At 50.4% G+C, this 12,398-nt stretch overlaps 2 protein-coding genes across 8 annotated transcripts; both read right to left on the bottom strand.

The window, feature by feature from the left end:
- Positions 1 to 2,229: 2,229 nt before the first annotated feature.
- Positions 2,230 to 7,671, bottom strand: CDK3 (cyclin dependent kinase 3). Of its 5 annotated transcripts, none has more exons than XM_027654290.1 (8): positions 7,464 to 7,671; positions 6,733 to 6,914; positions 5,927 to 6,004; positions 5,455 to 5,575; positions 4,803 to 4,973; positions 4,443 to 4,544; positions 3,525 to 3,728; positions 2,230 to 3,129 (listed from the first exon to the last, which is right to left on the bottom strand). In XM_027654290.1, the coding sequence occupies exons 2-8, from the start codon at positions 6,858 to 6,860 to the stop codon at positions 3,004 to 3,006; spliced, it is 930 nt and encodes a 309-aa protein (XP_027510091.1). In that variant the 5' UTR covers positions 6,861 to 6,914; positions 7,464 to 7,671; the 3' UTR covers positions 2,230 to 3,003. The 5 variants fall into 5 exon arrangements, with proteins under 5 accessions (XP_027510091.1, XP_027510089.1, XP_027510090.1 ...); XM_027654288.1 differs by lacking the exon at positions 7,464 to 7,671 and adding an exon at positions 7,058 to 7,441; XM_027654289.1 differs by lacking the exon at positions 7,464 to 7,671 and adding an exon at positions 7,157 to 7,441.
- Positions 7,672 to 8,889: 1,218 nt separating this feature from the next.
- TEN1 (TEN1, CST complex subunit) lies at positions 8,890 to 12,398 on the bottom strand. 3 transcript variants are annotated; one of them, XM_027654295.1, is made up of 5 exons: positions 12,216 to 12,398; positions 10,995 to 11,098; positions 10,702 to 10,859; positions 9,406 to 9,514; positions 8,890 to 9,091 (listed from the first exon to the last, which is right to left on the bottom strand). In XM_027654295.1, exons 1-5 carry the CDS (start codon positions 12,267 to 12,269, stop codon positions 8,998 to 9,000), a joined length of 519 nt encoding a protein of 172 aa, XP_027510096.1. In that variant the 5' UTR covers positions 12,270 to 12,398; the 3' UTR covers positions 8,890 to 8,997. The 3 variants fall into 3 exon arrangements, 2 of the variants coding, with proteins under 2 accessions (XP_027510096.1, XP_027510097.1); XR_003529515.1 differs by having other exon boundaries at positions 8,977 to 9,091; positions 9,314 to 9,514; XM_027654296.1 differs by having other exon boundaries at positions 8,976 to 9,514.

The following is a 12,398-nucleotide window of genomic DNA, read 5'->3' as shown; positions in this document are numbered from 1 at the left end:
CTACTCTTCCCCCCATGCAATCCCAGGCCCTGCAGCCCAATCTACAGGGGGTTTGTAGGCTCTTGCTCCCCGTGATCTCACAGCACTGAACCCTCTAAATGTCTTTCTGCATGTGAGTCCATATTTTTAAAGATTTTGTTATATTTGTCTTTAAAACTGAAAACCAATGGGACTTTGCTCCCTGGTCATTTGGACACCTCTGAAAGAGGGACTAGGTCACCAAAGGGTGCAGTTCCACCCAGCAGTACTGGGAAATCCGTACTTGCTATTTCTTTAGGTGAACTAAAAGGATGTTACTCCTCTGTGTGACCTCCACCACTCAGTCCATGCTGAAACAAGCAAGTCTCATATCCCAAATGTTCTCCCTTATTATCTACCCCATGGTGGAGCACCCCCTGGCTTTGTTGGATGAGAAAAATTACTTTCTACTGATGTCAGCTGCTCTTCTCCCTCTCCCAAGGGCTCTTTTACATGATGCTGTTCGGTAACTCCAATAAACCCAAATAATCCATAAGGACAGAGGTTTCTGCCCCCTCCTTTCCTCACCAGAGCAGCAGCATAGCCTCTATTTCCATATAGTCTAACTGGAATTTGAAGCATCCATTCCCAGCCTCCTTCCTCTCAGTAGAGCACTGCTGGCACTGCTGCTCTGGACCAGCAGCAAGGGCTGGAGCTGGGCTGTGATGGATCAGGAGAGAAACTCTGGCCTGCCAGGGCAAGTCCAACAGCCCTCGGAGCACAGGGGTATGGCCAGGTGAGGATCATGTCCCAGCACAACCCAGGAGCCCTGGACCAGTGCAGTTCCCAGCAGTCCCTGGGTCCCAACTCTTCAAAGCTGCTGAGAACAGCCTTGCTTTGGCTTTGCTCCTTGCAGTGCCTTGGCTTTGCTTCCCTCAGCTTTCTGAAAGCAGGGAAGATCTGTTGGCAACGGGACTGTTGCCTTTCCTGCAGCTCAGCTCTGCCCAACAGGTGAGTTTGCTGCCAGGCTTCCCCTCACTTGGCTCTGTGGGGTGATGAAACGATTTGGGGGAATGCTCTCTAACTACAGGGACTTTGGAGTTCTGGTGATTAGGCAGTCAGTTAATCATTTTGGACAAAGTGTTCCCTAACTGTGTGGTGGGAGGTGTTTACCTGGGGCTGGGTGAAGGTGTTAAGAAATTATTAGGTGGCTGAGCAGTCTAGTCTGAAAAAAACCTCACTAAAAAATCTTTTTCTTTGCTACCAAGAGCCCCTCATCTGCAGAAAACAGCTCATGTCATGTCCTAATGAGTCCATAGGAAGCACCAGCCAGCCATGGGGCTTTCCCCAGGGCCTGGCTGTCTGGCAGGGTTGTCAGTTGCTCAGGAAAAGCCAGGTAGGACTTCTCCTCCCTTTCCAAGCACAGGGTGATGAACCGTGGTCTTCCCAGAGCAGTTATTTCAACACAGCTGTTGTTGATTCCCTTTGCTGGCAGTGGAGTTGGGTCCCAAACATTTAAAATTCAGCCTGTTGCTTCATTTTGTTGGGCTAGATGTGCTGTAGTGTTTTTGTTTATGTTTCTGGACTGGATGAATGTCCTTGGTATTTATTTCTTAATGCAGATCTTTTAAAAACAAAATAGAAATGAAACTCTCGGTTTGTCAGGTGAGCATTGTTTGCATAGAGCAAACAGTGGAACATTGTATGAAATGAATTGACTTTACAAGGTGTATGCAAAGGCAGGGAAATGATTCCCATAGCAGAATTAATCCATGTCTCCATGGATTCATCCACAAATGTGCCCCTGTTGGCTGTCACCAAACAGAGGCCACAAGATGCTGCAGGAGCACAGATGTCAGGTTGTGCTGAAACCAGTTTTTGGGATCACAGTTATTAGGAGGGCACATGTGTGCACGTGCATGAAAAACAGGAGTGCAGAAGTTTGGCTTCCATGAGTTAAATCTGTCTTTTGAGTATTTAAATAAGCAGAACATAACTATGATCTAGTTTGTGGTGAGATCTGATGGAAAACAAGCCCAGCTTACCCCACTGAGACACTGGGCTGCAGAACCATCAGCTGCTCGCTCCACAACAGAATTGAGAGCACATCTCTTCAGCTGCCAAGGATTTGGGCTGGAAAGGATAAAAGAAGGAATGTAGGAGATGAAGAAGGAAGAGCAGCTCTGTGGAAAAAAGGACCAGCCAGGTTGTCCTGCGTCAGCAGCCCGATGGGCTGTTCCAAATAATAAACACCAAGGTTTCTGGACAAACTACGAGTATATATTTTATTCTATACTGAAAGAGAAAAATGAAAATTACAAAACCACACCAAGAGTCAGTGACAATTCTCCAAACATTTGAACTGCAAAAACATTTCCAATACAGAGGAAACAGCATTACATCTGGAATGATGATGGAAAGTTGGTGGTTTAGCTGTTCCTGTTTCCAGTCATATCCAGTAAGTGCTTTATCCTAACTGGATCTGCTTTATGATAACTGGGTCTTTTGGCTTCTTGGTCCCAGCTAACGCACAAATTAAGACTGCTGATAGTGCTCTTCAGCTTGTGGAAGAGCAGGATGTGAGCTCTGTTAAACAGCTCAGACTAAACAACGTGCTGACAAGCCCGGTGTGGTAACAGCAGTAAAGGGTTGAGCTCCTTTTCCCAAAGTGGAGCTCCAGCACGCCCTGGTGCCAGCAACTGCCACTGCCAGAGCTAGGGATGCTGCAGTGCTGGAGGCAGAACTCACTGTGTGTCATCTTAGCTCACTAATGCAAGGACAAACCTCTGAGAGATGCTCTCTTCTCTACATTTCGGTGTTTTATGCTGATAAATGACTCCCACCCTTTTTGCACGTGACCTCTTCAAACCACTCTCTGGCTGCAACACAAACGTTCCCCCAGCAACAGGCTGAGAGTCTCTAAATGCCAAGAATGTCCCCTTCCAGGCTCCTCAGGAGAAGCAAGATCCCGAGTCCCAGCTGGGCCCCAAACCAGACCTGCAGTGCTACCTGGAGGTGCAGGAGCTTGGGGAGAGCTGTGTCCTCTCATCTGCATTCTCTCCGCAGTGTGTGTCGCTGTTCAGGGGTCCCGGAGCTCCTGCTGAGGAAGTACTGGTGGTTGAGGGCTGCCTTGGCTGAGATGCGCTTGCTGGGATCGTACAGGAGCAATTGCTGCCGGGAGAAAAACCCAGCAGAGTTAGGATTTTAAAAATTAAATGATCAGTTGCACCCACACATGGCTGGGCCCACTTGCAGGTGTTGGTCCTGCCTTTTCCCTTCTCTGGGCTTCAGGGGTCACCCACAACTCAAATTACTGTGGGGATTATGTTAGAAGAATTCCTTGACTCCCAGTGCAGTGGTTACTACAGGAACCTGCAGTGACTGTCCTGCTTCAGAGCAGGACTGAGCCCTGTTCTGTGATTTGATGCTTCTGCAATGGCAGAGGTGAGCTTTAGGCCCAGATCAGATTTACACTTCCAGGTAAATCAGTCTCAAATATCCCTGTTCTTTGCCCAGTTTGAAAAGGTTCTGTCTGTCCCCAGGTCTTATTCTGAGCCCTCACTCACCGTCAGTAAGTCTCTCCCATCTCGATCCAAGTTGGGAACAATGTCCTTCATCTCCTTCTTTGGCCACCGGGGAAAGCTCCCCTTGTAGTCAGGCAGCTGGGTCACACCAGGCCAGGTCACCTCGGTGGGAGTGCCCAGGGTGCGAAAGATCTGGAAGAGCTGGTCGATCTCAGAATCCCCTGGAAACAGGGCCTTCCTGGTCATCTGGTGGAGAAGAGAAGAAGGCAGTTCCTACCTCTCCATCAGCTGTGTGCCCTATTTCCTGCTGCAGGCAGCCCTTTGTCCCAGCAGGTGCAAACAACTGCACAGAACAGGGCACTTGCCATGCCAGGCAGTGGTTGGGAAAGTCACAAGTGTCTGACTGCTTGTCTCCAGCTCCTCTCTGTTGATCCATGCTATCCTGGGGCTGTCCCTCTTTCAGCCAGTCCCTTATCCCTCTTTGTCTCCAGCTTCTAACACCCACTCCTGGCTCGCTCCCTCTCGCCTACTCTGCAGCTCAAGGACTTTGGGAATGAGGGATAGTGCTATTATATTGCAGGGATAACCAGAGCTCTTCCAAGGGGAGTACAGGCCCCTATGAGATCCACTCTGCCACGCTACAACAGTGCTAGTTCTCTGCAGCCCACTGTGGAGACATAGTTATCTCCTCCCAGGATCAAAATGCTGCAACAGCAAGACAGAATTTACCCCTTCTTCGAGGAGAGGCACCATGGCCCCATGCACCTGGAACTGCAGCCCTCTGCCAGGTCCCTGAGGGTGGCAGATTTCCCTCTGAGATAAGGATCAGCTAACCCTCAGGGTGGACTTTCCATAACAGGGTGGGAACACAGTATCACAGATGTTTTGCACCTCATCCCATCTTCCCACTGCAGCTGCCTCCTCCCTGCCCATTAAAGACACTATTTAAACCCATCCTACCATTTCTGCAAAGATGCAGCCGATGCTCCAGATATCCACAGGGGTTGAGTAGTACCTGCATCCCAGCAGTATCTCGGGGGCTCGGTACCACAGAGTCACCACCTGGAAAGGAACCAACAAACAAGCTCTGGAACAAATAAATATACCCTGTACAGAGAAGGTGGGAACCCAGCTTGCAGCCAGGCTAGAGACAGAAGACTTCGTGGGGACATGAGGTAACTTTTTAGGTGCAGGTTAGGATAAGAGCGTGTTCCTGGCTATGGCTGTGCCTCCGTTATGGATGAGTAACTTGTGGTGATGCTGCTGCTACTGTTCACCCACTGTGGATTGTGTACCCCACTGTGGGAGCCTCAACACTACCTCATGAGTGTATGTGCGCAGGGGGACTCCAAAAGCTCTTGCCAGTCCAAAATCAGCCAACTTGATTGCTCCTGCTTCGTTAATGAGCAAGTTCTGCGGCTTCAAGTCCCTGTGGATGACCCTGTGAGAGTGGCAGAAGCTCACACCCTGCAGCAGCTGGAAAAGGTAGTTCTAAGGAGAGAAGAGATTTCAGATAAGGCCATGATGAAAACACTTTGAATGCTGGATTGTGTGAACCAACAAACTTTGGATTACTTATAGATCTGAATGGGAAAAAAGACCTTGCTACAATGCAACATCAGGCTTCTGGGCTACTACTCAGAGACACACACAACCTGCTCGCACCCTGCATGGGGTCAGGACTCTAATCCAGGCAATGGATCTAATGTTAGTCCCTTCCACTCATCCATTACTCTCTGCAAAGGCAATGAGCAATAGATCCCTGAGTTTGTTCTGCAGCAGAGATGGGCTGGAGAGCCTGGAAACAGCTGGGAAATAAATGTACTGAGCAATAGTGCCACGAGGGTTTCCCAGCTGAAATGTTTGAGATCTGAGAGGCTGAGGAATCTCTTCCAGGTGCAGTCTGCCCAGCAGAAGGCAGCAGGGATACATGCTCTCTGCCCTGCCTGTTGGCACTCCTTCTACACTGTACCTTGACCAAGCTTAAAGGGAGAGCTCCAGATTGGCATGAGTCCATGTATTTCTTCAGGTCCTGACTCAGATACTCAAACACTATATAGAGCTTCTTCTGGCTGTGTATGACATCCAGCAGCCTGCAAAAGAAGAAGTGGAGATTCTCCCTTCAGTACCTTCTCCTAGAACTTTATGAATATCCAAACATCCTTCATCCCACAGATGCCTCTGCTCTGTGAGCCCTTTGGAGCAGAGAGAGGCAGATTTAAAGGATGCAGCTATTACGGAGCAGCAATGGCTTAGACCAGCGTGTGTTGCTGGAGTGAGGTATTGCTGAGAGTTAGGAAAGTGCAAGTGATTCCTGCATTTTCCTGTTTATTTTTCTCCTGTCTGTGCAGTTGGGAAAGGATAGAAAATTCCTCTTGCTGCTTGTACCCAGAGCTCCTGTAGCAGGAACTCATCGATGAGCTGTTGGGGAGGGTTTGTCTTACCTGACTATGTTGGGGTGCTTCAGCTCCTTCAGCAGTGAGATTTCTCGGATCGCAGTGCTGGGGACACCCTCTGACTCCCTGTGGCAGAGAAACCCTGTAACTGAGGAGGATCCCACAGCCCATTGGGGTCCTGTGTCCCTTCCCTCTTCCACTGTACCCCATCACCTGCCCAGGGGAGCGTTTAGGATGGAGCAGTGCCAGGGGCGAGGCAGGGGCCAATGGAGTTGTGGGCAAGGAGACGGAGGAAGTGACCCAGACAGTTCAAGTCCCAGGGCAGAGGTTGTTTGGAAGCGCCTCAGGGTGCACTTAGAGAGGCAATAATGGTTTAAATGCCTAGGTCTTGATTTTTGGAGGTGGTGGGAGATAAAAGCTCTATGTCTCTCAGGCAGCTGCCTCCCCCAATCCTGAGGGGCCACCATGGGGTTGTAGTCCCACCACAATTGCCCCCCAGCCCACAGACACCCCTCACTGTGCAGACAGCCCAGGGCTGATCCAGGGGAAGAGCAATGAGCTTTTACCTGCTCAGTCCCACCTAGGAGGGGCTGAGGCTGACCCTGCTGGGAGGCTGAACTTCAACAGACCCCCACACCACAGCCCTGAGGAAGAGACCACCTCCCAAAATGGCAGCTGCTTCCCCCTGCCCCGTGCCTTGAGCCCAGGGCCTGGTGTCACTGGGTAAGGCTCTAACCACTCCCACGAGCTGATAGAGACACTTTTTTCCCTCATGTCAGGCTTTTTTGAGCCTCTTGCACCATTTTGGATGTGAGCCTGGCACCATGGTGGGCCCAGGGCTTTGCCCCACTCACGCGTCCAAGCGGATCTTCTTGAGGGCCACCAGCTGCCCCGTGCGCTTGTTGCGAGCCTTGTACACCACACCGTAAGTGCCCTCCCCGATCTTCTCCACCTTCTGGAATGACTCCTGGATGGCCTCCATGGGGCTGCCTCTGCTTGGCGATGGCAGTGGGGGGTGGCCGGCCGGCGCTGTGCTCTGAGGGGAAAAAACAAGGCGGGAAACAAAAAGGTGAATGTGGAGAAGGGGTTTGGTCTCCCTGGGTGTCCCCTGAGGTGCTGCTGTGTCTGAGTCCCTGCTTGCTGCCCCCTCAGCCTTGAGGGACCCCCTCAGGGACCTGCCTGGGGCAGCTGTGGGTGGACAGGGCTGCCTGGGCACTCTGGGGGTCTGGGGGTGTCGGGGGGCTTCTGGCAGACCCAGAGAATCACACCCTGGTTTACCAGGGCTGGTTGTTCCACCTGGGTTGTGCAGTGTGCTGGCTAAAGCCAAAAATTGAGGAAAATGGATGTACAGAGGCGCTTTGGGGCCCGGGGAAAGGCAGCAAGAACTGCACAGGGCCAGGGGAAGCTCTCCCGCTCCATTTGTACAGTTTTTGGCATCAAGGGGATAATCAAGTTCGTGATTAATGTTCCCTGGGACACGCTGAGGTCAAAGACCCAGCAGGATGTCTTTTTATTGTTTTTTTTTTCCTTTTTATATTTCCTTTTTTATGTGTCTCTTGCACAATTGTCCCTTTAACCTCCTCACCGTGGGCTGTGCCGCTTGGTCAGCCTTTTGGAAGATGCCCTTGAGGAGGGATTAATCATTGACTTGACAGCTGACGGAAGACATGATTAATATAATTTCATGTATTGTGGCACCAGGAAAGGCAAAGCCAAAGGGAATGTTGTCTGGAGGGCTTGGAGGCTTCACATCTCTGGGTGGTCATGGACATAGCAGCTGAGTGAATCCACAGGGAAGACTCCAACTTTTAGGGCTGATTTAGCCTATTGCTGAGCCAGCAGCTTAATTTCTGTTTTTTTCTTTTTTTTTTTTTTTTAATTAATCCTGATTTTGCTAATTTGAAAAAAACAAAGCATTAGTTGCTCTGTGGCAGAAGTGGGATCCACACGGCCATGGCAAACTCTTGTGTGGGTTCTCTGGTGGCTTATGAAGGTTGAGTTTGCACTGAAATCTCCGTCTGAAGTCATTGCCAAATTTGATCTGTTCTTTACTGGTAGGATTTGTGGGTTGATTTTTTTATCATAACACTTGTAGAAACCTGGTATTTTGGATGTTCTCAGTCCTGGCATCTTGGATAATCCCACCTCTGGCAAACTTGGCCATTTGGATAAAATTTAAGCACGGGGAGGAAGGTAGAACAGATAGGAGATGTGGTGTAAACATAAATGCATCATGACAGACTCGCTGTTGCCTTACACAAAACCAGGTTATAATCTTGCCTCTTGAAATCATGGGTTTGGATTTGGGCTCAACAGAGTGTGCTCAGTCACAGCTTTTCTATTTCTGTGACTGGGTGAAGAAAAACATAAGACTAAATTATGATTAAAGATTAATGCAAGTACTGTAATTGTCATCTCAGGCCCTTGAATCAAGCCTGCCTGCAACGGGATTGTGCCAACATCTGTTGTATTTTATCTGCTGCTATGCACTGGACAGCTTCAGTCCTTATTTTCTGCACATTTCAACAAAAAAACCATTTTATTCTCACTTGACATTAGTGATTTTCTGTCCTTCTGTCAGTGGTTTAATTCTGCTGGGTGGGCCTGGCGCCATGTTCTTAAACCAGAGTGGCTCTGATGTAAACTTCATCTCCTTTTCTTGCAACTTTTTCAAACCAAACCAATTCCTTACACAGCCAGTACTTAGGAGAAGGAGGAAAAATGTGTACCACTGAATTTTCTTACATCATCCACAGGGTTTGTGCAGGGTCTAATGCATTTAACTTGGCAAGAAAGAGAATTTTAATCAATAAAAGACAGGCTGCCTTCTCTTTTCATCTTTATTTAGGAAAATATCAATAAAAAAAAAAATCTCTCAAAAGGGATTTAAGATCTCTTAAACTTAATTGTGTCAAGGAAGAAAGTCAAGTGATGGTTGGGAAGGCACTGCAAATATTTATCTTAGAGGTAAAATCAATCCTCCCCTTGAACACCAACTACTGAAAGCCTGAAGAGGCAGCTGCTACTGAAAATAGGGACTCTTTGTTCTTCTTGTTTCTTTGTTGGTCAATCCAAGTAAGTGAGTGTTTTGCCAGGAATGTTCCTGTGTGGCAACTGAGTCAGGACACTCTTTCCTCTTTCCTCCAATCTGCCAACAATGAGCTGCTTAACTCCAGATTCGGAGACTTCTCCTTTTCCCGACTTCTCCAGGCCCTGTTTTACAAAAGGACCAGTATAACCCAAGTGTCCCCTTTCCTTATTCACCTTTTCAAAAAACAAACAACAAACCTCCCCTGAGCTATTTTCAGTGATGACACATGGCATGAATGGATAACCCAGTCACAGACTGACTCACAGTCTTAAGTGCTTCCCTGCTCAGTGACTTTGCTCTTTGCCACAGCAAAACCCATGTAGCAAACCCACATCCTAATTTACTTTTAATATATTTGTTGCAAATGGCAGTGCAAGGACCAGCGTATGGCAGGTCTCGGAGCTGTCAGGATGTGCTGCTTTCCCTCTGCTCCTGCCTCTCCTTGAAGTACTTCCTCTGCTCCTGTATGGCTTGTTCCAGCAAGGGCACGTTCATCCCTTCCACGCAGGTCAATATTCGTGCTTTTACCACGGGACTGGAAGTTTCTGTAGAAAGAAAAACAGACAAAGCAGCCTGGAGACAGAGAGTTCCCTGAGGCAGCATATGGCTCCAGCTAGACAAGTAACCACAGCCTAAGTGCCAGGAGACTGGATTGGCCACTGGCCACTGAAGGGAGCAGCAGGCCTGGGAGCAGGTTAATTCAGTGACATGTTTCCCCTCTGCCCTGATGGCTACAAAATGCAGGTGACTGACACTGCGGTCTCCTTGCACTGGGGAACGGTGCCAGTGCCTCCCATACAGCATCTGTCTACTTCATGGCTGCATGGAGTTTGGTTTTTCCTGTCTAAAAAGCAGCAGGGACAGGTCTAATCTCATTTCTGAATGCTCCTGTGCAGACAACAGGACAGAACAAAGCTGGGCTTAGAAGAGGCTCAAAGCTGACTGTAACCAGCAGTTCATTGGTAGCATTCAAATGGTAACATGGAGCTGCACAGAGGGACCAAACCTTGGTGACACAGCCACCATCTCAGCCTGCTCCCCTTCCATCCCTGCAAAAGGGGCCCAACTCACTCCCAGCCTGTGATGACCAAAATACCATCTTTCTAGAGGAATTTCGTGGCAGTGGTGTAGCAGGTCGCTCTCTAGAGGCCACGTGCAGCATGGCTTTCCACATTCTGAGGATTTCAGTGGCACAAACGTGAATGCTTGTTACCAGGTGTGGCCAAGACAACAAAGGATTTGCTTCACCGTCTCAGCCCAGCTCAGATCAACTCCCCAAGCAAAGCAGCTGGAGCACAGGGCACCCCAGGAAAGGACAACAGGGTGCACTGCATGACAGAGCCTGCCTGAATTCCTCACATGTCTGAGGGCAGGGATGATAATTAGAGCCTTTCAAGGATGGCAAAGACCAACCCAGCGAGCTTGCAATGAGGTATTGCTGCAATCAGCCACGTTCGGAACGAAGACGGTTGGTGTGGTGGCTGCCGGTGATGCCAGAAGGCTTTAGCACAGGTCTCACAAGCCCAGCAGTGGTGCTTCTTGTCTCTAACAAAATCTGTGCCAGAGCATCAGATTTTCACCAAGATAAGGGTGGCTCTTCTCATGGTCAACAGGGACAGACAGGCTGCTCCTTGGATCAGCCGGAGGCAGCTGCACGACACGAGCTGCCTTGGCCCACACTGCCCTCAGTGACCCAGGAGCAGCAAAAGGCACTGGTTCCTGGAGCATTTACCTTCCCTGTATTCAGCCTCTCCCAGGACGATGTAGAAAGATCCCAGCTGGGCTTGGAATGGCTCCACAAACTTGGTGTCGACACAGACCTGGTACTGAGCTGAGCTGTGCTGAGCGGTGAGAACGGCTTCGGATCGGGCCAGGTCATAGCAGCATAACCTGGGAATGATGGATTTGGGAAGCTCAGTGGTGCAGAAATACAATTACAAACCAAGTGAGGGGAGTGAACCAGTGAAGGAAAGGCACGTCTATGGAATCCCCTGGCCCACAAGGAGAGCAGGGTACCCTTCTCACCTGCCAAACGTCCTCAGGGCCTCCCCCTCAGGGACTGAGTTGTTGATCTCCCATGGGAAGTAATAGACACCAGCACTCGGCAGCATCTCGCACAACTGCTGGGCCTGCAGGAAAGCAAAACATCTGAGTCCATGTTGTTCCAAGTTATAAGTGACACTGCCCGAAAACCCCTTCTTTGCCCAGGTACCACCATCCAGGGGGCTGCAGGAGCTTCACAGCTTCCCTGATGAGTCCTGTTTGCAGCTCGGTGTCAAGCCCGGGGTATTCTGGCATAAACGGGCACTGTCTACTCCCACACAACCCAGCACAAACAACAGGCAGCCCACCAGATCCTCCAGGACTGGCCCAGAATATGGATAGGTGAAGAAAGGTTAAGAAGTGGGAAAAATGGTGATTGAGAAATTCAGAGAGTGTGAGGGTCTGAGATGCAGGAGTAGCCTCAGCTGCTGGGGTGATGGGTTACTATGCAGCAAGATTTAAGGAATTATCCTGAACTTGTTCTCTTACTGCAGGATAAGAAATTCTGGCAGTGTCTGATCCTGCAGCTGGAGAACAATTACTTGGACACAAGTCAGCCTGGTTTCATCAGCAGTCTAGTAGGGTTTAGGAGACAGCGATGAGTGAAAAGGATTCATTCTAAAGCACTGCTCACGGGGCTTGCAAAATGCCCCACGGAGGAGTCCGTGGGAGGCTGCTGAAACCAGGGCAATCCTGGCTCAGCCCGTCTCTGCACATGCCTCACGCTGTCTGGCTGCCCCGTGTAAGGCTGGGCACACACACGGCGGGCGGCAAAATCCCCCAGGCACGGTCTCAACCTGGCCACGGAGGTGCAGACCCACCTCCCTGCACTCCGCAGCTCCCTCCACCCCCGCCTCACCTAAAACTGGACAAGCAGGGCCAATTCTGCACCTCCTGAAGGGCAAAGGCTGTTCTGCACGGCGTGGGTTTTGCTCCCGAATGGCGCTGCGCGGGCGGGTGGGATTAGCCAGGTGTGCAAGGTGCTCGGTGTGCATTTTTCGGGTACAGAACCGTTTATGTTGCAGAAGCCGCACCCCGACCGCCACACCCCCTGTGCCCGCCCAATGCGCTATTTAATGCCCGCGCCACCTCCACCGCAGCACTTTATATGCACATCCAGAGCACTGCCCAGCCCCGCGTTTAACGCGTGGCCGAACGCGCCCCGCCAAAGGCATTTAACGAGCCGTTTATTTAATTAACTACCCAGTGCCGATGCGGGAGGCGATGTGCGCGTCCCCCACGCACACCGCACCGCATCCCAGCCCCGGCTGCGGCCCGTTTTAGCGCTAAGGCGCCGCTCCAAGCTCGGTCTAACGCGCCGCTCACCGCTCCAGCCCCGCATCCCGTGGGAACGGCGCCCACGTGGTCGGGACCCACGTGTCGTCG

This window comes from Corapipo altera, unplaced genomic scaffold, assembly GCF_003945725.1.
Source record: "Corapipo altera isolate COAL_440 unplaced genomic scaffold, ASM394572v1 343, whole genome shotgun sequence".
NCBI lineage: Eukaryota > Metazoa > Chordata > Aves > Passeriformes > Pipridae > Corapipo > Corapipo altera.
The sequence above is the reverse complement of the archived record's forward strand: the minus strand, read 5'-3'. Positions and strand labels throughout refer to the sequence as shown.